The following is a 26,278-nucleotide window of genomic DNA, read 5'->3' as shown; positions in this document are numbered from 1 at the left end:
GATGTTTGTGATGTCCTTAGGTTAGTTAGGTTTAACTAGTTCTAAGTTCTAGGGGACTAATGACCTCAGCAGTTGAGTCCCATAGTGCTCAGAGCCATTTGAACCATTTTTTCTCCATCATGTACGTATCCATCCGCTCGATACAATTTGGAGACTCGTTTCCTGCCGGCAAACATGTTTCCAGTCATCAACAGTCCAATGTCGGTATTGTGTCGTGCAGTCATCAAAGGTACACTAGCTGTCCTTCGGATCCGAATGCCCATATCGATGATGTTCCGTTGAATGGTTCGCACGCTGACACTTTTTCGTGGCCCAGCATTAAAATCCGCTGTAATTTGCGGAAGGGTTGCCCTTCTGCCACGTTGAACGATTCTCTTCAGTCCTCGCTGGTCCCCTTCTTGCAGCATCTTTTTCCGGCCGCAGCGATGTCGGAGATTTGATGTTTTACCGAATTCCTGATATTCATGGTACACTCACGAAATGGTTGTACGGGAAAATCCCCACTTTATCGTTACCTCGGAGATGCTGCGTCACATCGCTCGTGCGCCGACTGTAACACGACTTTCAAACTCACTGAAATCTTGATAACCTGCCGCTGTAGTAGCAATAACCGATCTGACAGCTTCGCCACACACTTGTCTTATATAGGCGTTGCCGACTGCAGCGCCGTATTCTGACTGTTTACGTACCTCTGTGATTGAATACGTATGTCTATGCCAGTTTCTTCGACGCTTCAGTGCAGAACACAGCACGCAATCGTTCTGTGTTCTGCTAGTGAAATCTTACAAAGACGATTCCCTGCCACTTCGGCTAACACAAGGCTAGTGCGTCAAAACTAGTAATGTAACCGTTTAAAAATTGAATTGTTTTAGTGACTGTGGCTTGACGACCGTTTCTCGTGTCAAACAAATATTTTAAATTTTGTAAATGTCGAACGTTGTACTTCAAGAGAAGAGTTTGTTAATTAGTGCATCAAGTGATGCTTTAGTGCTCAATGAGACCCGTAAATTATCCAGCACTCCTATGGTAATGGATTGTATCAAGTTAAGTGAATCGTTTTATCATTCACGTAATAAAGGAAATTAATAATTCGTATGTTTTAGTTCCAATGAGCCATCTCCCAGTGGATCAAAGAACTAACAGTTATGGCAGAACAAATGCCGTTTTGCCTGGTCGTAACAAAAACATTTCATATAATATGTGTTCAATTCTTGCGTTACATATATACGGGTGTTATAATGTAATTCAAACAAATATTCACAGCATTGTTAAGACGAGGCAAATAATTAAGCTCGAAGCTGATTTTCATAAATTCCTCCTTGACTTAAATTCATATTCGAATTCTCTTGACATCACCACGTGTAGCTCTTCTGAAGTCCTCTTGGAGTTTTTTCGTTTTTTTGTGGAGGCGGCATTATTTACTGTACGAACGCTCAAACTGTCTCTTCTGTTTATTTTTACTTTGTAGATTTCGTTCACGCATTCTAACAGGCAAAATCCTGAAAGGGTAAAGTACAGGGAAATTGGTGTCCAAGAAGCAAGACCGTTTTTATCGATCCATCTTACTGAGCATGTTAGGTTTAGATGATTTGTCACACGAGAATTAGAACCTACGATGGCCACGTCATGCAGGAAGAACATTTACGTTCCTGTATACGAAGGAACCTCTTTCGATACTGGTGGAAGATCGTTTTCTACATATTAGTAATAAGCAGACCATAACACACTTAGAATGCATAACTGTAAGCCAGTTCCTTCTCCAGGACAGTTGGTTCAAATGGCCCTGAGCACTATGGGACTTAACATCTGACGTCATCAGTCTCCTAGAACTTACACTACCGGCCATTAAAATTGCTACACCACGAAGATGACATGCTACAGACGCGAAATTTAACCAGCAGGAAGAAGATGCTGTGATATGCAAATGATTAGCTTTTCAGAGCATTCACACAAGGTTGGCGCCGGTGGCGACACCTACAACGTGCTAACATGAGGAAAGTTTCCAACCGATTTCTCATACACAAACACCAGTTGACCGGCGTTGCCTGGTCAAACGTTGTTTTGATGCCTCGTATAAGGAGGAGAAACGCGTACCATTACGTTTCCGACTTTGATAAAGGTCGGATTGTAGCATATCGCTATTGCGGTTTATCGTATCGCGACATTGCTGCTCGCGTTGATCGAGATCCAATGACTGTTATCAGAATATGGAATCGGTGGGTTCAGGAGGTTAATACGGAACGCTGTGCTGGATCCCAACGGCCTCGTATCACTAGCAGTCGAGATGACAGGCATCTTATCCGCGTGGCTGTAACGGATCGTGGAGCCACGTCTCGATCCCTGAGTCAATAGATAGGGATGTTTGCAAGACAACAACCATCTGCACGAACAGTTCGACGACGTTTGCGGCAGCATGGACTATCAGCTCGGAGACCATGGCTGCGGTTACCCTTGACGCTGCATCACAGACAAGAGTGCCTGCGATGGTGTAGTCAACGCCGAACCTGGGTGCACGAATTTTTTCGGATGATTCCAGGTTCTGTTTACAGCATCATGATGATCGCATTTGTGTTTGGCAACATGGCGGTGAACGCACATTGGAAGCATGTATTCGTCATCGCCATACTGGCGTATCACCCGGCGTGATGGTATGGGGTGCCATTGGTTACATGTCTCGGTCACCTCTTGTTCGCATTGACGGCACTTTGAACAGTGGACGTTATATCTCAGATGTGTTACGACCCGTGGCTCTAACCTTCATTCGATCCCTGCGAAACCCTACATTTCAGCAGGCTAATGCACGACCGCATGTTGCAGGTCCTGTAAGGGCCTTTCTGGATACAGAAAATGTCCGACTGCTGCCCTGGCCAGTACATTCTCCCGATCTCTCACCAATTGAAAAAGTCTGGTCAATGTTGGCCGAGCAACTGGCTCGTCACAATACGCCAGTCACTACTCTTGATGAACTGTGGTATCGTGTTGAAGCTGCATGGGCAGCTGTACCTGTACACGCCATCCAAGCTCTGTTTGACTCAATTCCTAGGCATATCAAGGCCGTTATTACGGCCAGAGGTGGTTGTTCTGGGTACTGATTTCTCAGGATCTATGCACCCAAATTGCGTGAAAATGTAATCACATGTAAGTTCTAGTATAATATATTTATCCAATTAATACCCGTTTATCACCTGCATTTCTTCTTGGTGTAGCAATTTTAATGCCCCGTAGTGTAGATAACGGTGCCCCGTAAGAAGATGCAGCAACATAACACTTCCAGTCAACTAATTGTTTTTTTAAATTCTTTATTCTATCCAATTATTTCATACATCGTAACCCACCACCTTATACATTAGTGGGTCTTAAATCTACATTACATTTTATTAGTATTAGCAGCATTTTTTACTTCTATTTCTAGGTATTAGTGAGCTTACTTGCTGCAGGAAATGATGAGTTAGTTTCTTAATGGGTAAGATCTAATGTCTAGGCTTAACTAACTAATCTAGGGGCTACTTCCTGCAGCGTTACAGGCGTGCCAGTTGTTGTATATAAACATACTATATGGCCGTGCCCACTGAGCTAATACCAGTGAGCGTGCCCCTGGCACTGGGCTGGCCTTTTAGAAGATCGCTGCAGGTTCTGTTTGGGGTCTTCTTTCTACTATCTACGTGAAGGTTAAATAACTACTAAGTCTCTATCTGTGCGCAGTTGTCAAATTCGGGTGTTAGCGCTCCCTCCCCCTGTTCCAGAGCGTAGCGGATTCCTACCGTCGCGGCGATTGGCCAGTCCACGCCCCGACGGAATGGGATGGGTCGCCTTAAGTCATGTAATGTTTGGTAATTCATATATTTTCCCTTAGATATTCTCGCAGGACCTTTGCTGATACCTCGCTGGCAAGGCGGTTTATTATATTGAAAGTGGTAGGGTCTCTGATTAACTGATATGTGTCGTTGTTAGGTAGCTGGTTTCTTAGATCACTGGCTACGTCATCGAAGACAGGGCACTCATAGATCACGTGATCCTGAGTACCCCATTCGGCTCCGCAGTCACACGAGGGGGTAGCCTCTCCTTGTACAGGGGATACATATGGCAGATCTTGTACAGTTTTTTCTGATGTGGTTTTCTTCTCCACACCTGGAGCAAGCCGACGTCCTTTCACAGTATTTATGCACGTGATCAAGATCGCCGCAATTATGGCAGTGAGGTACCACCAAAAAGTCCCGCACATTAATGGCGTGGAAGCCAATGTAGATCTTACCCATTGCGGTTAGTTTCTTCCACATCTGGCCAGAGACTTCCGCCACATGATGCACAACGTCTTTGTCTCTTGGCCCCGTTTTGAATTTAAAATAAGTTTGAATTCATTCTTGAAATCGTCTGTACTTATATCGTCAAAGTTCTGATTTCGGATTGTTTCATGAAGCTCATTATTTTCAAATGTGACTGGTATATCATACATAATCACAAGCGGATTTCTCTTTTTCGGAGGTTCACATTTTACGGCTTTGCACAGTTTCTGATTATTTAGTATTTTATTCCTGTCATCTTCAGTTGCCACATCGACTATTACTACATTCTTTGTAGCTTTCACTTTGTTTACTTTGATTTTGTCCTTTGCAGGATTGATCATTGTTGTGAAGATTTCTTGCACTTTCTTAGTGTCTTGACCGGGCAATGGTCTCAAAAAGGCAGCAGTGTCCGGTCTTTGTGATACTTTAACAATGGTATCCCTTGTAGTTTGGCTCTTAAGAGCAGATTGAGCGACTACACCAGCCCATGATTTTGTTGGCTCCTTGCGCAGTCTTTCATTCTCCTTCTGTAGTTCTTTGACCCGCCCCTCGAGCTTCGCATGAGCAATAGCCCAGGAGGCAAGTTCATTTTTCAAAGTCAAGATCGCAGCCTGGCTTATCTTGCCGTTTTTCACATTGGCTTCCAGGTATTGTGTAATCCTGGCGTGCCTCTCACTAATGCTTTCCTCGGTCTGCCCCGCGCCCCCTGATGGGGAGGGAACAGTAAGCAAAGGCCGGCCGCGGTGGTCTCGCGGTTCTAGGCGCTCAGTTCGGAACCGCGCGACTGCTACGGTCGCAGGTTCGAATCCTGCCTCAGGCATGGATGTGTGTGATGTCCTTAGGTTAGTTAGGTTTAATCAGTTCTAAGTTCTAGGGGACTGATGACCACAGATGTTAAGGCCCATAGTGCTCAGAGCCAGAGAGAGTAAGCAAAGAAGCCCTCGAAGGTGCACATGAATCGCTTGTCTCTGTCTCAGCCATATTGTCGACAAAGGAAGGATTGGGAGCCCGTCTCTTGCCCCGGACTGGCTGCTCTGGCTAGGGGGGGGGGGGGACTGTTGCAGCTCGCCCCCCGGCCTCGCCCCAAGGCCAAGGGCACTCTTCGAACTGCAGGGTTCAGCGCGCCGTTGCCAGCGCACTGGTCCCCTTTGGTGGCTCCGTCATCGTCGATTTCACCCGACGCTTCTCAGCAAGTGCACCCCTCACCCTTCGCCGCTTACTAGCCCGAGCTTCCACCTCTCGGCCAAGGACCCACTCCTACTCAGGTGGTGGGTCGGTCACCCAGTTGTTCAGCGGTCTGGACCCATCTAACCTAGCCCAGGCGATGTCACCACCTCCTGGGTTTGGCAGAACACGCCCGGTTACCCAGTGGCGCGGCGAAGCACCCTTGCCGAGTCGCGCCGGGATTCCACGCCGACAAACGAGGTCTCCGGCATGCAGAGCACCTGATGGTCTGTACCCTGCGAACAGAGAGGGACTGGTGTTCGGTCCCTTGACACAGCTCCCCCTGCGCCACGCACCCTTCGCTTTCGCATCGGGTTGGGTCGCAGCTCTCCCTTTTGGCGCAAGGCAGAATGCCGAGCTTAACATCTGGCACCACAGGAAGGCGGAAAGAGCCACTTGGGAAGGAGAGGCTATGAGAGACGCATCACTTCCCCGAGTGAGGACTGCCACTGCACGCCCGACTGGAAGCGATACGCTCCAGTGCGAACTTCCATGCCCGTGCCTTACGGCGCGCCGGCAACGGGCTTGGGGGGGGGGGGGGGGGGGGGGGACTGTTGCAGCTCGCCCACCGGCCTCACCCCAAGGCCAAGGGCACTCTTCGAACTGCAGGGTACAGCGCGCCGTTGCCATCGCACTGGTCCCCTTTGGTGGCTCCGTCATCGTCGATTTCACCCGACGCTTCTCAGCAAGTGCACCCCTCACCCTTCGCCGCTTACTAGCCCGAGCTTCCACCTGTCGGCCAAGGACCCACTCCTACTCAGGTGGTGGGTCGGTCACCCAGTTGTTCAGCGGTCTGGACCCATCTAACCTAGCCCAGGCGATGTCACCACTTCCTGGGTTTGGCAGAACACGCCCCAGTTACCCAGGGGCGCAGCGAAGCACCCTTGCCGAGTCGCTCCGGGATCCCACGCCGACAAACGAGGTTTCCGGCATGCAGAGCACCTGATGGTCTGTACCCTGCGAACAGAGAGGGACTGGTGTTCGGTCCCTTGACACAGCTCCCCCTGTGCCACGCACCCGTCGCTTTCGCATCGGGTTGGGTCGCAGCTCTCTCTTTTGGCGCAAGGCATAATGCCGAGCTTAACATCTGGCACCACAGGAAGGCGGAAAGAGCCACTTGGGAAGGAGAGGCTATGAGAGACGCGTCACTTCCCCGAGTGAGGACTGCCGCTGCACGCCCGACTGGAAGCGATACGCTCCAGTGCGAGCTTCCGTGCCTTACGGCGCGCCGGCAACGGGCAGGCCCGCGCCGAAACGTGCCGTCAAGCGACTGACCTCACGCCAGACTCAACTAATTGTTTACCATACTACTACAGACGTTTGCAGGCCGGAGTGGTCGAGCGGTTCTAGGCACTTCAGTCTGGAACCGCGCGACCGCTAAGGTCGCAGGTTCGAATCATGCCTCGGGCATGGATGTGTGTGATGTCCTTAGGTTAGTTAGGTTTAAGTAGTTCTAAGTTCTAGGGGACTGATGACCTTAGATGTTAAGTCCCATAGTGCTCAGAGCCATTTGAACCATTTGAACCAGACATTTGCAGAGAAGCGTCCTCGAAAATGTTTTTCCACAAGGACGTGTAACTTTTCACTGCATCACCGATGTGAGTAATGAGTGTTGTTGCTACTGTCACTAGTGAAAATGGCTTCACCAGTGAATAGTATTACTGGGATCACTTCGCGGTATGCAAATAGCCAACTACAAAATTCCCATCACTTGTCTTCATCTGCTTGTAAAAGGTATTGAATCTGCTGTAAATGATAAGGATACTGGCCGTACATACCTAATGTCCGCCATATTCGTGCACCAAAATGAAAATGCCACTCTCATAGCACAGAAAAGGCGGACATGTCCTGGGCAGATTTGGGGATGTAAATAAGTAACTTTTCAACTTATCTGGCAGCTTTGAACACATTTGAATCAAAACATCTTGACACATTCGCGCTTTTTTTACTTGTTAGTGTTTCTACCTATGCCATGTAACACAATGCATCCTGTCAAACAAAGTAACATCATACATGATGTCTTCCCTCCAAGAAAAAATCCACACCCAGAAATTTTATCCTAATACAAAAACGTTTTTATTTATCATATGTATGCTCTTCAGCCATATAATATCGTATATTGTTTACTACGGCCGGCAAACATTATAGATCTTGGACACAGTATCAGGGAATTTAGCCTATAATTTGAAAGCTGCAGCTGTACCAACACACTGCAGTTAAGAGAGCTCAATGCGATGGGGAAGTAGGGTTAACTCCTAAAAAAACGCGAATATGTCAAGCTGTTTTGATTTAAATATCTCTGAAGCTGCCAGTTAAGTCAGTTAGCTAATTTCCTTCCTTACTCTGCCCATGGGATATTAGCTTTTTTTGTGCTATGATTGGAGCATATTTCTTGGTGCTTCCCAATTGTTATTCTACCATAACTTTGACATTAGACCGCCATAGCTTAGTGATTAAAGTAGATTTCTGTTAACTTGTGCGACGACTAATCCAGTTTAGTGTTTTTATAGTCTTTAGTACCACGTTGCCCATATCATGGCAAAGAACAGGGGGATCATTAACTGCATATATTTGTCTATTTTCTTACCAAATTTGAACCGATTCGCGCTAGTTTGAATCCTGGAAGTGGCGCAAGTAAAGAAACTAACAGAAAACTTTATTGTTTTTGCACGTGAAATCCGAATTAAGCTAGATTTTTGGAAGCAAGTTTTCAGTTTTATCGTAATAATACATTCTTTATGTATATGTATCACTTTATACTGTTTCCGTGCATTCAGTTCACGTAAGACTGATTTTTAGGTGCTTCAATTACATCAACTTTAAATCGTCGTATCTCGACAAAAGGTAAAAATTATTGGAAAAAAACTTTCTTTTTGACTTTAATTCATGTATCTACCACATTCCATAGTCTGAACTGATTCGTATAAGTTTAAAGTTTTTTGCACGTATTTGCGAGTAAGATCAGAACGGTGCACGTAAGAATGGTGCCATCAGCTGAGCATTAATTTCTGTCCAATTAACATATTTTGCAAACGGAATTAATCGCTTTGCACAATTTGCCTGGGCGCCAGCTCCGGTTAGTCGTTCATACTTTTCTTGACATACTGTGACGTCACAGTAAGGCAGATGATGTAATAGCTAAAAAAGTGGCCGCTGCTTCGGACTAAACCAAAAGCTTTTTACCTCATGTTCCTAGATCAAATAGGAACCGAGTAACAAGAACCCCCAACCAATTATGCACGCGACCTTCTCAAACGTATTTGTTGCAGGGCTTCGGCCCTGTAACTATATGGAACACCGATACGTGTAGAAATTCTGCGTATGTTTTTTGAAGGACTACGTTCTACCAACAGTGATTTCCACTGCATCCATACTCCGTTCATTTGTACGTTTAGATGAGATATGGTTACTGAGAACTGCGAAAGTATGACAGTATGAGACAGTTTGGCGAACGTAAGTGAACACTCTTGAATCTGTTACTTTGGGATTATGAAATCGTCTGATGTATTCTATAGAGACTCCGCCGACTTTTTCAATACAAAACTTGTTCGCAAACAACGTATCGGCATACTTAGCATTTGTGAATATGAGCGGTACGCTTAAACTATACAGCAGAATTGGCCAACACATGACAGTCACAGTTGAAATATTCAGTTATGCAAAACAAAAGCACAGCTTAACAGCTTGGAATTCAAAATAAAGACGGCATGCGGTAAAAACGCCCGTAGCATCTGGAGTACCAACAAATAAAGTGAATACTTACCTCAGTAACCAGCTCTATCTCTGTAGCAAATAAAATTGGGCACATTTTATATGGAATGTTTCATTCCAATTTGTCTATACCATCACCTTCACTGTTGAAACAGACATTGTGTTGTTACATGGCACACGGTGTTAATCACAGGAACTTCCATAACTGTGTAACTTCCCTGAAAAAGGAAAGATCATCATAGAGCGAGTATTAATTACGGATATCCCCGCTTTTTGCCACCCATTTTTCAACTCATTGTATTCAACCCGTCTGCCTCCAAGAACTTTCTGGGCGCCGTTGCCTCACAGACACCTTCCTTCCATCTTGAGCGTCCACTCCTCTTCCTCCTCTATTGTCGAGTCCACTTCCAGATTCGTATTGGCCATGCCTCATCATCCATTCTTTCCATATTGTCGCGCCACAATAGCCACGCCATTTTACCCCTTACCAGATGATGTTTCCCTTTCCAAGGATTACGAGGATTACATGCAGAATTTTGTAATCGGAAAATTCTTCTGGATGACGAGGTGCAGGATCAATGCCCCAAACCCCAAACTGGAGGCACAGAAATTGTTTTATCATTGTTGTATTTCATTACATTGACTACCTCATCTAGCTACGGAACTCGATCTATTCCATTTTAGATTAGGGCTTGGACTGGACTGGGAGTGGGTCTGCCCCAGTTTGTCCGATTATTCCGCCAATATCCACCCTGCTAGCAGGTGTCATAGTCCTTGACTTCACTACAGCACATAAATCCCTCTGGCCGCATGGACAGTGCTTCGTTAAACCGCAAGAAGGATTCATTCTGGGAACAAACCACCAAATGTGCGAGAGGCGTTCAATAAGTAACGCAACACATTTTTTTCTGAAAGCAATTTGATTTTATTCAGTACTCCAACACACCATTTTATGCCCCACTCTTTTTGCTACAAAATCCTGTTTTTCAACATAATCTCCGTTCAGTTCGACATTACTGGGAGGCCCTATATGCCCGCATGGTACCACCCTACAAGTCGACGTCGGAGCCAGCGTCTTGCTGCATCAACAACCTCCTCATCATCCATGTAGTGCATCCTGCAGAGTGCATCCTTCATTGGGCCAAACAGATGGAAGATGAAGCCGCGAGATCAGGGCTGTAGAGTGGACGAGGAAGAATAATCCAACGAAGTTTTGTGAGCCCCTCTCAAGTGCACAGGCTTGTGTGAGCCCTTACGTAGTCATGGACAAGGAGAAGTTCGTTTGCATTTTTTGTGGTGACGTTCACGCTGAAGTAGTTTGTTCAATTTCCTGAGGACCAGCCGGCACGCGGGAGATCGGGCAGGTTTGTGCAACCATGTTGTGATGATGACAGACGCCTCACCTAACGACTCTATGTGCTTTTGTTCACTGCCAGATATCCGTAAACATTTTGCAGGTGCCTATAAGTATCTCCGATGCTATGGTTTTCCTCCGAAAGAAGCTCAGTGACAGCTGTCTCCTTGAAACGCACCTCCATTATAAACATCATTCTGATGGCTACGTATAGCGCTGCCACCTATCGGAATTTTGTGACGCTATAGGGGCTGAAGCGTGAATATTCCGTGATGTCCCACGGCAAATCACGCATTTATTTAACCGAATGGCAGAGAAAAAATTGTGTTGCATTACTTATTGAACACTGCTCGTAGCTAATCCTTTTTCTCAGGGCAGATAGTCCACCAAGGTGCGAGGGAAACCTTCCGACAAGTTTGAAAAATAGAGGTGGTGTTCTGGCAGTGTGTGGGGTCGGCCACGTTCACCTACTGGTAACATCACTCTTCAAATTCGAAAGTCCCAATCCGCATCTTGGTCCAGAACGCAGTCCTAATCTGTCAGGGAACATCAGTTGCAAAGGTAATTGAAGGAAATGTAATCGAACGATGTGGCCCAGTGACATGCTTGTTGTTGTAGTCCTCAGTCCAAAGACTGGTTTGATGCAGCTCTGTGTGCAACTCTGTCCTGTGCAAAACTCTTCATCTCCGAGCAACTACTGCAATCCACATCCCTCTGAATCTGCCTAGTGCGTTCATCTCATGGTGTCCCTCTACGATTCTTACTCTCCAAAACTACATTGGTGATCCCTTGATACGTCAGAACGTGTCCTACCAACGGATCCCTTCTTCTAGTCAAGTTGTGCCACAAATTCCTCTTCTCCCCAGTTCTGTTCAGTACCTCCTCATTAGTTACGTGATCTACCCATCTAATCTTCAGTATTCTTCTGCAGCACGACATTTCAAAAGCTTCTATTCTCTTCCTGTCGAAACTGTTCTCACTCCCATGCATGGCTACACTCCATACAAATACTTAGAGAAAAGACTTTCTGACACTTAAATCTATACTCGATGTTAACAAATTTCTCTTCTTCAGGAACGCTTTCCTTGCCATTGCCAGTCTACATTTTACATCCTCTCTAATTCGACCATCATCGGTTAGTTTGCTTCCCAGATAGCGAAACTCATTGACTACTTTAAGTGTCTCATTTCCTAATCTAATTCCCTCAGCATCACCTTATTTAATTCGACTACATTCCATTAACCTTGTTTTGCTTTTTTTGATATTCATCTTATATCTTCCTTCCATAACAATGTCCATTCCGTTCAACTGCTCTTACAAATCCTTTGCTGTCTCTTCCAGAATTACAATGTCATCGGCAAGCCTCAATGGTTTTATTTCTTCTCCTTGGATTTTAACACCTACCCCCATTTTTTTCTTTTGTTTTCTTTACTGCTTGCCCAATATACAGATTGAATAACATCGAGGAAAGGCTACAACCCTGTCTCACTCCCTTCTCAATACTGCTTATCTTACGTGCCCCTCGACTCTTATGACAAATTATAAATAGCCTTTTGCTTCCTGTTCAAATGGTTCAAATGGTTCAAATGGCTCTGAGCACTATGGGACTTAACAGCTGAGGTCATCAGTCCCCTAGAACGTAGAACTACTTAAACCTAACTAACCTAAGGACATCACACACATCCATGCCCGAGGCAGGATTCGAACCTGCGACCGTAGCAGTCGCGCGGTTCCGGACTGCGCGCCTAGAACCGCGAGACCACCGCGGCCGGCTTTGCTCCCTGTATTTCACCCCTCCCATCCTCAGAAATTGAAAGAGAGTATTCCAGTCAACATTTTCAAAAGCTTTCTCTAAGTCTAAAAATCCTGTAAACGTAGGTTTGCCTTTCCTTAATCTATCTTCTAAGATAAGTCGTAGGATCAGTATGTCTCACGTGTTCCAAAATTTCACCGGAATCCAAAATGATCTTCCCCGAGGTCGGCTTCTACCAGTTTTTCCGTTCGTCTGTACAGAATTCGTGTTAGTATTTTGCAACCGTGACTTATTAAATTGATGGTTACCTAATTTTCACGTCTGTCAGCACCTGCTTTCTTTGGAATTGGAATTATTATATTCTTCTTGAAGTCTGCTGGTATTCCGCCTGTCTCATACATCTTGCTCACCAGATGGAAGAGTTTTGTCTTGGCTGGCTCTCCCCAGGCTATCAGTAGTTCTAACGGATTGTTGTCTACTCCTGGGTCTTCTTTCGACTTAGATCTTTCAGTGGTCTGTCACGCTCTTCACGCAGTATCATATCTCCCATCTCATCCATTTCCGTAATACTGCCCTTAACTACATCATCCTTCTATAGACGCTCTATATACTCCTTCCACCTTTCTGCTTTCCCTTCTTTGCTTAGAACTGGGTTTCCATCTGAGCTCTTGATAATCATACAAGTGGTTCTCTTCTCTGCAAAGGTCTCTTTAATTTTCCTGTAGGCGGCATCAATCTTACGTACAATGGTATATGCTTCTACATCATTACATTTGTGTGCTAGCCTTTCCTGCTTATCCATTTTACACTTCCTATCGATCTCATTTTTGAGACGTTTGTATTCCTTTTCGCCTGCTTCATTTACTTCATTTTTATACTATCTCCTTTCATCGATTAAACTCAATACCTCTTATGTCACCCAAGGATTTCTACTACCCTTCGTCTTGTTAAATACTTGGTCCACTGGATTTTCTATTTCATCTCTCAGAGCTACCCATTCGTCTTCTAGAGTATTCCTTTCCCCTGTACTTCTCAATAGATATCTAATGCTCCCTCTGAAACTCTCTACAACCTCTGGTTCTTTCAGTTCATGCAGATTCCATCTTCTTAAATTCCTGCCTTTCTGCAGTTTCTTCAGTTTTAATCTACAGTTCTTGACCAACAGAGCCGGCCGGTGTGGCCGAGCGGTTCTAGGCGCTTCAGTCTGGAACCGCGCGACCGCTACGGATGCAGGTTCGGTTCCTGCCTCTGGCATGGATGTGTGTGATGTCCTTAGGTTAGTTAGGTTTAAGTAGTTCTAAGTTCTACGGGACTGATGACCTCAGATTCTTTTTTCACCAATAGATTGTAATTAGTGTCCACATCTGCAGCTGGAAATAGATTACGATTTAAAACCTGGTTCCTAAATCTCTGTCTTACCACTACATGATTAATCAGAAACCTTCCGGTGTCTCCAGGTCTCTTCCACATATACAGCCTTCTTTCATGATTCTTAACCCAAGTGTTAGCTATGCTCTGTGCAAAATTCTACCAGGCAGCTTTCTCTTTCATTCCTTACCCTCAGACCTACTACTTTTCCTTCTCTTCCATTTCCTACTATCGAATTCCAGTCCCCCATGTCTATTATACACACAACAAAAAGGTTTTGGATCACTTCGATTCCGAGAGTTCCGGAACGTGTACAGAAAATTGGAATAGAGATAAGCGTAAACATCATTTCCGCTCTTTTCATTGCTCATGAAAACGATATACTGCATGTTGTACCACCATACTGCGAGACCTTCAGAGGTGGTGGTCCAGACTGCTGCACACGCCGGTACTTCTGATACCCAGTATGACGTTCTCTTGCATTAATGCATGCCTGTATTTGTCGTGGCATACTATCCACAAGTTCATCAAGGCACTGTTGGTCCATATTTGCCCCACTCCTCAACGGCGATTCGGCGTAGGTCCCTCAGAGTGGTTGGCGGGTCACGTCGTGCGTAAATAGCCCATTTTAATCTATCGTAGGCATGTTCGATGGGGTTCATGTCTGGAGAACATGCTGGCCACTCTAGTCGAGTGATGTCATTATTATGGAGGAAGTCATTCACAAGATGTGCACGATGGGGGCGCAAATTGTCGTCCATGAAGACAAATGCCTCGCAATATGCTGCCGACATGGTTGCACTATCGGTCGGAGAATGGCATTCACGTATCGGACAGTCGTTACAGTGCCTTCCATGACCACCAGCCGCGTACGTCGGCCCCATATAGTGCCACCCCAAAATAGCAGCGAACCTCCACCTTGCCACACTCGCTGGACAGTGTGTCTAAGGCGTTCAGCCTTACCGGGCTGCCTCCAAACACGTCTCCGACGATTGTCTAGTTGTAGGCATACGCGACACTCATCGGTAAAGAGAACGTGATGCTAATCCTGAGCAGTCAATTCGGCCTGTTGTTGGGCCCATTCGTACCGCGCTGCATGGTGTCGTAGTTGCAAAAATGGACCTTGGCATGGACGTCGAAAGTGAAGCTGCGCATCATGCAGCCCATTCCGCACAGTTTGAGTCGCAACACGACGTCCTATGGCTGCACGAAAAGCTTAGTGGCGTTGGTGTCAGTGTTCCTCCGAGCCTCAGTCCGTAGGCAGCGGTCATCCACTGCAGTAGTAGCCCTTGGGCGGCCTGAGCGAGACAGGTCATCGATAGTTCCTGTCTCTCTGTATCTCCTCCATGTCTGAACAACATCGCTTTCGTTCACTTTGAGACGCCTGGGCACTTCCCTTGCTGAGAGCCCTTCCTGGCACAAAGTAACAATGCGGACGCGATTAAACCGCGGTATTAAATGTCTAGACATGGTTGAAATAGAGGCCACACGAGCTATGTACCTCCTTCCTGGAGGAATGACTGAAACTGTTGGCCTGTCGGACCCCCTCCATCTATTAGGCGCTGCTCATGCATGGTTGTTTATATCTTTGGGCGGGTTTAGTGACTTTTCCGAACAGTGAAAGGGACTGTGTCTGAGATACAATATCCACAGTCAATTTCTATCTTCAGGAGTTCTTGGAATCGAGGTTATGCAAATATTTTTTTTGGTGTGCATATTTTCGTCTCCCTTAACCATCTGAGCAATTATTTATCTCATCGTACATTTGCTCAATCCTCCTCAACTGCGGAGCTAGTTGGCAAATAAACTTGTACTACTGTGGTAGATGTGGCTTTGTGTCTACCTTGGCTACAATAATGCGGTCACTATGCTGTCCGCAGTAGCTTATCCGTGTTCCTATTTTGTTATTCATTATAAAATCTATTCCTGCATTACCCCTGTTTGATTTTATATTTGTAACCGTGTATTCACCTGACCGGAAGTCCTGTTCCTCCTGCCACCGAACTTCACTAATACCCACTATATTTAACTTTAACTTATCCATTTCGCTTTCTAAATTTTCTAACCTACCTGTCCGAATAAGGGATCTGACATTCCACGCTCCGATCCATAGAATGCCAGTTTTGTTTCTCCTGATAACGACGCCTTCCTGAGTAGTCCCCGCCCGGAGATCCGAATGGGGGACTATTTTACCTAAGTGATATTTTACCCAAGAGGAAACCATCATCATTTAAGCATATAAAAAAGCTGCATGCCCTCGGGAAAAATTGCGGCTGTACTTTGCCCTTGCTTTCAGCCGTTCGGAATACCAGCACAGCAATGTTGTTTTGGTTGATGTTACAAGGACAGTTCAGCCATCCATGCTACTACCGAAAACTACTGAAAAGGCTGCTGCCCCTCTTCAGGAACCACACGTTTGTCTGGCCTCTCAACAGATACCCCTCTCTTGTGGTTGCACCTACGGTACGGCTATCTGAAGCACGCAAGCCTCCCCCCAGAGGCAAGGTCTGTGGTTCAGGGTAGTGAAATTGAAATCCCCATTCTGTTATCCTGGGCCAGGTTTTCCGATAACATCACGTCATGTTAAGGCAGGGATGTTTTGTTTGAAAAGGCGCTGCTGATTCCCATTGCCACACTTAAGCAAAGCGAGAGACGGCTCCGTCTGCAACACTCTTGTCTTTCATAAAACGTGAAAAGTAATCTTAATTTTATTCTGAAGGAGTGGTAACGGCTTCGGTTTCTAAAGCCATCATTAACCGCTAGGACAGTGATATCCAACGATGCAACAGTCTACATCGCATAATTTTTGGTCGTGGAACTAGCTTCGGTAATGAGATGTATTTAACATAGGAAAATACACAATGAACTGTGGGGACACTGGCTTGTTTTGCGCATTTTCAACGGTAACAGCATTCAGATTGCAGGCACATAAACAAAAAAGGCGTTGTCGTGCAAATCCCAATTCAGGTCCAGCAGATCAGCTGTGCTTCCCGTTGTTAAAAGATCCCAGTCGATGGAAGACGTCAAAGACGGACTCTAAACCCATCTGACAAGACTCATTTCTCCACCATGAATCGTGACTTGCAGCAGTCAGTACCCACCGCCTTCAGCAACTGACAGCAGAGTTCTCCATATGCTCTTCGATTTCCTGAGAGGCTCTATGTCCTGCTTAACATTTAAGCTCCCAGTAGGGGGTTCCCGGGTTCGATTCCCGGCGGGGTCAGGGATTTTCTCTGCCTCGTGATGACTGGGTGTTGTGTGATGTCCTTAGGTTACTTAGATTTAAGTAGTTCTAAGTTCTAGGGGACTGATGACCATAGCTGTTGAGTCCCATAGTGCTCAGAGCCATTTGAACCCAGTAGGGAATAGCACCTCCCTGTGTGCGACTGTGATCCTAATATACAGTTAAACCCCAGTCGTTACAGATGATGCGGCTCGTACTGTCCCATGTTAGACGTCTTATCGATAACAGTCGATTTATTAGGCCCGTTTTTAAAGAGTACACGAGCAGCCCTGTGCCCAGTACCCACATTTGCTTTCCGCTCTGGGATCCGGAACCTCGCCTTTGTCTCCTTTCAACCTTCGCGTGACGACGTTCTGCCAAGGTCGGGCTCATACGAAGGCGCAACGCGACAAAGTTGTCAGCCGACGCCAGCGTCATAAAAGACCGACGCTGCCTTCGGCGCAGAGGCTTCATCGCCGCAGCAGCTTAGTGTAGCTGACTGGAGCCTGTCGACCTGCCGACGCAGTTTATCGACTTCGGACTGCAGCTTACTCTTCAAGCGAACAAACGCATATCTGTATCTAGGAATCTCCCACTGTCTAACCATAGTTCGTTAACTGACGTCTCTAACGCAAGCCTCTTTCGTGGCAACAGTTCAAATACTGGTGGTGGAAGAAGTTTTCGGTGAAATTTTGTCCACCGAAAAAAAAAACACACACACACACATCCATTACACTGGTCTACACAGGGACAATTAAGGCAGAGCGGTTTTAGGGCTGTGGGGCACAGTAGCATTGCCTAACTACAGTGCACTTGTTCAGCAATATGCACTCACATGTTCACTGTTGTTATTTTACTTCCATATGATATGTGAAAGTAAGGCCTAATAAATCTATATTTCATTCATTTCAACACTAACATATTCTATTAAATCTGACTTTTGAACGATTATCTCTGGAAAATAATCAACATTAGGCCTACCCAAGACTCACTGTTTATGAATATAATGTTTCTCCATTACAAAATTTAAATAAAATTTTTACACTACTGCGCTTTTATGAATTTTGTGCACCGAAGCTAAACAGGCGACCAGGCTGCTCTTAACTTTGTTTCCAGCAATTGAGAAATGTAGGGTAACGACTGTCCAAGATTTTTATCATTACTTGAACTACTAGAAAGCAGAACTGAGAGTCACGAAACGTTATAGACACCGGCTTGTGCAGATAGAGTGTACTAAGATTATTTATCTACGTTAATGCAATATGCTAAGATTATTTATCTAAGTTAATGGAATTTGCTGTTGACCGTTGTAACCTCCCCGCAGAATTGTTTATATTTAAAATATGAACCAGTGTAACATCCCCACACGAAAAATATTAAATAAAAAATGAAAATGGAGCCAAATGTAAACTCCCCACAAAATATCGTTAAATGGAAATGGAAATGACCCAAGTTTAACCTCCCTACAAAATATAATAATTAAACGAATTTTTTAATATTATGACCTCTGAACAAAATTGGCTCCGATTTACTGTGTGCAGAAATGCATTCACATTTAATGTTACCACAAAATTCTATTCTCATTTAATGTCAAGTTCGAAACAGAAAGATTCCTAAACACCAAAAATAATAAAAAACTTTTGTAACCTGATGAATTTATAAGGACAGCGGCGCTGACCTTCGGCCCTGTATTCTGAATAAACCTCAATAAAACCGCAATTATATCTGCTCTTAATTAGTCATTTTTCGACACAGCTTCGTGCAATGCTGGCGTATATATATTTTTTGATTCTTGGAAGCAGTGATAATGTATTGGAAAAATTCTTTAAGTTGAAATGAATGCTTTTCTTTAAAAGAGTTGCTTTATATTATAAAAATTATTATTGGGGCATTTCTTTGAACAAATTAAATTACAATTAACATACATTATTGATATGCGCAAGGCTGCTTCTTTACCTTCTACAACAATACTCATCCTCCAGAGTCCTGACCAGAGTCGCGAGCAGAGCACACAGCCGACGCATGCCAACTCCCGCAGACTCACGCAGACTACTATCGACTCGCTACTAAAGCCAACCGACTACAACTGTCCACTCGCGCAGACAAGCGCAGACTAGCGACAGGCAACAACTAACGATAAACTACTCTCTGGTCAGAGATTCTGTCATGCCTCGCCCATCGCTGGCAAAGCATACGTCTTACACCGTATTAATGTGTTCTATTATTGGCGGGAGCTTCAGTGACGCAGGACTGCGTTTTTATTTTATTTTCCAGCGACACAGTAAAACGTTAACGTACAGATTGATGTACGTAAGTACCGGCTGATAGTCGGATGTTCGACACTTGTAGTGAATAAAGGTTTGTTTCACCAGCAGATTCTTAAATATGCCTTCCCTGAAATATTCACGAATTGTGGTGCACTGAGAAAGTGAATACATTGTTTGGATATTTCGTTACGAGGAGAGTACAGTAGAGCTTAATAAAGTGTTTTAATAATTATTAAAACATTAATGGTTTTTTGAGTCATCTCAATCTACATTTATGTCTCTTCTGAATAAATAGTAATGTTATTTGTTAACAGGACGAAAAAGGGAACATATAAAGAACGGCTACAAGCGTTTCGTCGCATACCGTTTTACCATTTGCTCTCAATATATTTGCGTGAACCAGTCTGGCTTTGAACTCACCCCACTAGTTTTTCAATTCTGGAAACAATTAAGCGAATGGTCTCAACAAATTCGGGTATAGTTTCATGGTGCAGAACATGATTGCTTTGGTCCCTTATTGTCTGGAAAGTCGTGGTCCGCCCCAGACGACTTGGGTGTAACGCAGGTTTTTCTTCTGTCTCCACAGTTGAAGTAGCACCGTGGTAAAGAATCGGTGCTCCCCGTCTGACAGAAGGGGTGTTACGACCGTCGTGAAGAGGTGACACTCAGAGACGTCCTTCTCAAACATCAAAGGTCTTTTTACCTTGAGTTAAATATGTAGCTGGCGTAGCGGTAATAAATTGTATACATAGATGTTTCTCGTGAATCATTCTATTAGTAAACACTGTATCAAAAATCCTTACAGTAGTTCCTAGTAACAGATTTTACATAGACATCATTTTTTAGGAGTCTGTACCTAAGTCGGTATAAACGGAACCATTACAGGACCACTTTGTTATCCGGCTGCCTGCCTGCCTATCCGTCTGTCCGACTGTTAAAGACTCCGCTTTCTCAACAACGTGTAGACGTATCAAATTGAAACCTTGACGGTATAAAAATTTAAGCTTTTACGTTAATTCTGTCAACATATCCATCCATTTATGTCGCATAGTTTTTTATACTCTCAAACTCACTCATCAAAACCTGTAGGGTACTTCCCGTTAACATATGATCACGAAATTTGGCAAGAAGTAAACTTTCACAGTAAAAGTAAAGGAAAAAATCCTAAAATTGTTACATTGTAATTATATCACACAAGTAATGTTTTTGTCATTACAAAATTACATTGCGATCATAATCTGATAAAAAGCTCAGTGATTCACGAGGTAGATTTGTGTGTACAATTTGCAAATATTTCTTGCTAACTGGCAAAGCTACGATGAAATAAAGGTCCATGCCGTTGTGGAAACGAATACTTTGCCATCTAACAGTGAAGGTGTCAAATCACAGAGCTGACAGTCTATGCCTGCGAGACGTACAACATCTCCCGTTTTTCAAAGCAAAGTAATACTATAACTGCCACAGGATTGCACTTTCAGTGTCTGCGACGAGGTTCTGATATCCCACAAAATGTCTTTTGAAGTGTTCTACAATGTAATCTACCCCCTTCTTCCTACTTCCGTCTGTTGTCCGCATTAAAGTCTTTTATGAAGATTTGAGAGGAGCGAAGACCACAATAAACTTTCTACTTTACTTAGCTTGTCATGGTGAGATGGCTCCAGTTCTTCTTGTCTAGTGGTTTTATTCTTGAAGCTGAAAACCTCACATTTTAGGGCCTAGCGGTTGGATTTAACTAAGTAAATTTGAAGATTGTTGTTGCAGATTTCTTGTTTTTACCTAAATATATAGTCTCTCACGTTTTAGTATATTATACAGAGTTTTGATTTTATACATTAACAAAGCGTAAATTTCATTGTTTGCACAAAAATACATCCGATCACATCAGAGGCAATATTCCAAAGGGTTTACAATTTTTATTAACAAATGATTTTCTACTAGTTTCTGTTACATTATTAATTTCGATTATTATTTCATAAATGAATCCAGAAATAAGTATAGTAAACAGTACAGGCTTGCATAATTAATAATAGAAATTTTAAGTGTGCCAGTAATTCATAATTTCAAATCTTTCTAAAAAAGTTATGTTAAGTGTACATTCAGAACTAGTACTTATCGATTGCAACATTGAAAACAAAACACTTAATAAAGTAATTTCCTTTCGTAAATTCTAGCCCGAAAGATAACTTACTGTGTATAACACTATATGAAAGTCTTCAGAAAAGCAACTGAAATAAATTTGACCTGTCCAAAATTCGAAAACTAGTACTGGTATTGACAACTACTGTCTAGGAAAAGTAATGCTAGAGGAGGACGTCCCGTTACAACAGAACAAATCGACATTCGCATAACAACACTAGCCTAAGACAGGCTGTACCGTTTTGTTCTGTGGAGATTTCCGTTAAATCTTACCAGTACTCGCAACAGGGACGGGAGCAGAGGAAGTCAATGCATCTGCAATTGCCAGTTAGCATAAAAAACTTACGATTTGCAAATGTGAAATGACACAAAAAAATTGACCTTTATCAGGCTCGAATGTCATGCAATTCCTGGGACCGATATCACGCCAGTAACGATATCATCAAGAGGCAAAAATCGTCCAAATTGTCGAGTCTCGTGATGGATGGTTTATTTATATGCGTAATTAAGTTTGTATGGAACACTCGTTGCGCGAAGCCTACTCGCCGGTTACCGTGATTATCCTCTTCCTTCCGTGAGTCAAAACTTGTTTCAGATAGCCTGTAGTAAACTCCAGCCGCGCAGTTGGCAGCCCTGGTCTGCACTCTATACTTATGATGTTCCAGTTGACCGGTCTTGGCGAGCTCAGCTGGCTGACGTCAAAGATCGTGTCGTGGCTGAGCGACCACTTCAAGACCGAGGTGTCGGCGTCCGTGGAGCAGCAGCTGAGAGACGGCGTGTCGCAGGTGCTGGGCCGGGTCAAGTGCGACGTGCAGCAGTTCCTCTCGCTCAGTCTGAGCCCCTAGCCGTTCACCACTCCCCCTCTCTCTGCCGCTCTCTTCTCATCCACTGTCTTCTCATCCTCCACAATGTGCCACACTGTTTGTACGCCACTTTTGTACGGTCTTTGCTATGTAAAGAGAACTGAACGATAATAAATGTGTGAGTGTCCTTTTCCATTTGTAAAACTTTGCTCCTGGAAATTAATGGCGCCATTTTTCAGAATGACTGCAACTATAATACTTGCGTCTTAAGTCTCACTGTTACCATTTATTTACACCTAGAACATATACATCTGAATGGAACACTAATCGGTAGATGTGATGTACATGTACAGATAAAAAAGGAAGGTTAGCGTTTAAGAAAAATTGGATGATTTATTCAAGAGAATGAGCTTCACATTTGAGCAACTCAACAATGCGTTGATCCACCTCTGGCCTTTGTTCAAGCAGTTATTTGACTTGGCATTGACAGAGTTGCTGGATGTTTTCCTGAGTGATATGGTGCCAAATTCTGTCCAATTGGCGCACTGGTTAGAGAGCCCTGCCCCTAATGCTCCAAATGTTCTCAATTGATCTTCGTTGATCCAATGTGGATAGTAGGACGACGGCTGGCATGAACTTCTTGATGTAATAATTTACCAACAGCCGTATGATTTGTAGAAGTTTATTTTATTTTATGAACTTCTATGTGCTACCAGTTTCGGCATTACATTGATGCCATCTTCAGGCCCCTGTACAATGAGTAGAAGAAATGTACTAATATAAAAAAAATTATAAAAAATATAGAACATACGTTAACAGTTTACAGGTTTCATGTTAACTACGTCAGTCGCTCAAAGAGAGACATTGTATATCATTAAAACTATGTGTAACATTAGGGCACATATGCTTCTAACTATGTCATGCTGTTGTTAATAGTTTTCCCTGTTTTACTCGAATAACACACGATGTATGAACATATGTGTACGCTATTATTCATAAAACCGAAACACACAGTTGTAATAGGCCATGCAACACATCAGATCTACTGCATACATTCGTATGTCCAGTGGAACAGTGGAAGAATTATTTTTTAATAAAAATTAACTTATATAAATAACAATAAAATAAATTAAAATAAAAGAAAATGTGACAACCATGTCAGAATACATAGTTACTTATGTGTGGTCTAGGTCGTGCACATAGAAGTTCATAAAATAAAATAAACTTCTACAAATCATACGGCTGTTGGTAATTTATTGCATCAAGAAGTTCTCAATTGAGAAGAGATCTGGCTGGTCAAGGTAGGGTTTTGTAAACACGAAGACAAGCAGTAGCAACTCTTGACGTGTGTTGGCACATATTATCTTGCTGAAATGTAACGCCCAGGACAACTTGTGATGAAGGGCAATAAAACGGGACGTAGAATATCGTCAACGTACAGCTGTGCTATAAGGGTGCCGCAGGTGACAACCAAAACCGGCCTTCTATGGTATGGCACTCCTGACCATCACTCCTGCTTGTCGGGCCGCATGGCTGGCGAAAGTCATGTTGGTATACCACTGCAGTCCGGGGCGTCTCCAGATACGTCCTCGGCCTGGAATCTTATTGACTAGTGTAGAATTGTCTTCACTGATGAGTACCACTTCTAAATGAGCCCCGATGACCAACAAAGACACCTCTGGGGACGCCCCAGGTGTCTTGGTACAGAATTCTGACTGTCGCCTGTCATACAGCCCGACAACCAGGAGTGATGGTCTTGGGTACCATTTCTTTTCGTAGCAGATACCCTTATAGCACAGCGCTACGCCGACGATATTCTGCGCCCCGTTCTCTTGAGCTTCATGGCAAGCCATTCTGGGCTTACATTTCAGTAAGATAATGCACTCCCGCAGATGGAGAGTTTCTACTACTTATCTTCGTGCTTACCAAACCCTACCCTGGCCAGCAAGGTCGCCGGATCTCTCTCCAATTGGAAACGTTAGTAGCATTACGGGCAGGGCCCTCCAACCATCTCCGGGTTTTATTTGTCGCGCCAAATGGACAGAATTTGGTACGATATCACTTAAGACGACTTCCAGCTGCTCTTTCGATCAATGTCAATCCAAATAACTGCTTGCATAAAAGCCAGAGGTGGACCAACGCGTTATTGACTCGTTCCATTTGGGAAGATCTTTCTCTTGAATACGTCATTATTTTTTTCTGGAATTGTAATTTGTTTGTCTGTACATGTAAACAACATCTACCAATTTCCGTTCCATTCGATCAAAATATCTCTCTCTACTATTAACGTAGTTAAGCCTGAAGGCCAGTAAGACTGCAAAAACCTACGCTCCACTGCATCCAAGGCGCCTGACTACAGTTGGTGACGAGCTAGTATCACTTTACTGCTTCGGAATTGTCATTACAGACTTCTGTCTTCTACAGTCTGGTACAACTAGCTGTATACCCTACCGTCTCTTTGCACACCGTTTCCATGTTTATGATCAATGGCTACTCCTGCAATATAAAATAATGCGAGAATTTTCGGCGTTTAGTATTTAAAATACGTTCAACATTAATCAGTGGTTCTTTTAAAAATATTGCACCTAGTGTTTATGTTCGCATACAGTACATTTTAACCGGTCGCATAACTCGGCCGTTTTTCCATATCACTTCAAACACAGGTAGCCAAAATTCTCATTAGCCAGTTATAACCTTCGTGTTGACAACTTACCAGCATTCTAATAGCATCGCCACATATTTCTACCTCTACATACAATGTTTCTCCACATACATAAAATAAATATTTTAAACATACATAAACCAACATAAATTAAAATACCAATTCTCGTAAGTAACAACGGTGGTCAATATGTTCTAAGTTGTACAAAGTACGTTAAGACACTTTACGTACATGAAGCTTTGGATAGGTTCGACCACTTTCGTCACGCTAATGACATGCATATCTTTTCTTCTATCAGCAACTGAACAAACAGTTTAATGATAAGAAGAGAATCCATACATCTACGTATACGTCAAGAGAAATTAGAGAAAAATATAGAAAAAAGAGAAATGCATGCTTGAACATAAACGCAGATGCTTCCCAAGTCTGCAGGTTACGCTGTTGTATTTGACCACGAACGACATCTGTGCAACGTAGTTTGTACGTTGGAAGTGTCCGTAATGATCAGAAGAGTCTTCTATGTAGTTGTCAGTGCATTACGCCGGAGGTAAGTGAATTCGAAAATGGGTGCGAAAATTGTTGCTGCTTATATTACGGACGTTCCCGTAATCAAGGTAGCTGAAGTGTTTGGTGTTTCAACAGGCACTGAATCGAAGACTTGTATCGCATACAGGGAAAGTGGAAAAAATATCTGGTAAGTCACAACACGGGCGAAAGTGTAAACTGAGTGATTATGACAGGTCACCGAAGAAGATTGAGACGAAAACATGGGGACGACAGCTACAAACGTCACTGAAGAAGTGAATGTCGCACTCGGGATCCCTATCAGCACTAAAACAACACGAAGCGAGCTCCACAAGCAGGTTATTGCAGGACGAGCTGGAATTTCAAAATCCTTCATCAGTGATGCAAATGCCTGTAACAGCGAAACGTGGCGCTGAAACCATAAAACCTCGACTATGGAGCAACAGACGAAAGTCATTTGGTAGGATGAGTCTTGGCGCACACTGTTTCCAACTTCTGGCCGAGTCTGCTTCCAAACACTGATATATGGGGTGATTCAACTACTCCTGCATATCAGTTTCATTCAACCCACTATGCCTTCGGATACTATGAGCAGGCTTTTGGTATTCTCTCTCTCGCTTCCCACAAGCTACACTACTGGCCATTAAAATTGCTACACCAAGAAGAAATGCAGATGATAGACAGGTATTCATTGGACATATATGTTATACTAGAACTGACGTGTGATTATATTTTCACCCAATTTGGGTGCATAGATCCTGAGAAATCAGTACCCAAAACAACCACCTCTGGCCGTAATAACGGACTTGATATGCCTGGGCATTGAGTCAAACAGAGCTTGGATGGCGTGTACAAGTACAGCTGCCCATGCAGCTTCAACACGATACCACAGTTCATCATGAGTAGTGACTGGCGAATTGTGACGAGCCAGTTGCTCGGCCACCATTGACCAGACGTTTTCCGTTGGTG

General features: G+C 43.9%; 1 protein-coding gene across 1 annotated transcript in view; it reads left to right on the top strand.

Annotated features, from left to right (window-relative positions):
- LOC124595218 overlaps positions 1 to 22,320 on the top strand; it is a 104,851-nt gene extending 82,531 nt beyond the window's left edge. The window contains exon 5 of the mRNA XM_047133862.1: positions 21,985 to 22,320. Coding sequence (XP_046989818.1) covers positions 21,985 to 22,164 — 180 coding nt within the window. The 3' untranslated portion in view covers positions 22,165 to 22,320. The remainder of the gene's footprint in view (positions 1 to 21,984) is intronic.
- Positions 22,321 to 26,278: the final 3,958 nt, after the last annotated feature.

The sequence above is a fragment of the Schistocerca americana genome, chromosome 2, assembly GCF_021461395.2.
Source record: "Schistocerca americana isolate TAMUIC-IGC-003095 chromosome 2, iqSchAmer2.1, whole genome shotgun sequence".
NCBI lineage: Eukaryota > Metazoa > Arthropoda > Insecta > Orthoptera > Acrididae > Schistocerca > Schistocerca americana.
Note: the sequence above shows the minus strand (reverse complement) of the source record. Positions and strands in the feature narration are given on the sequence as shown.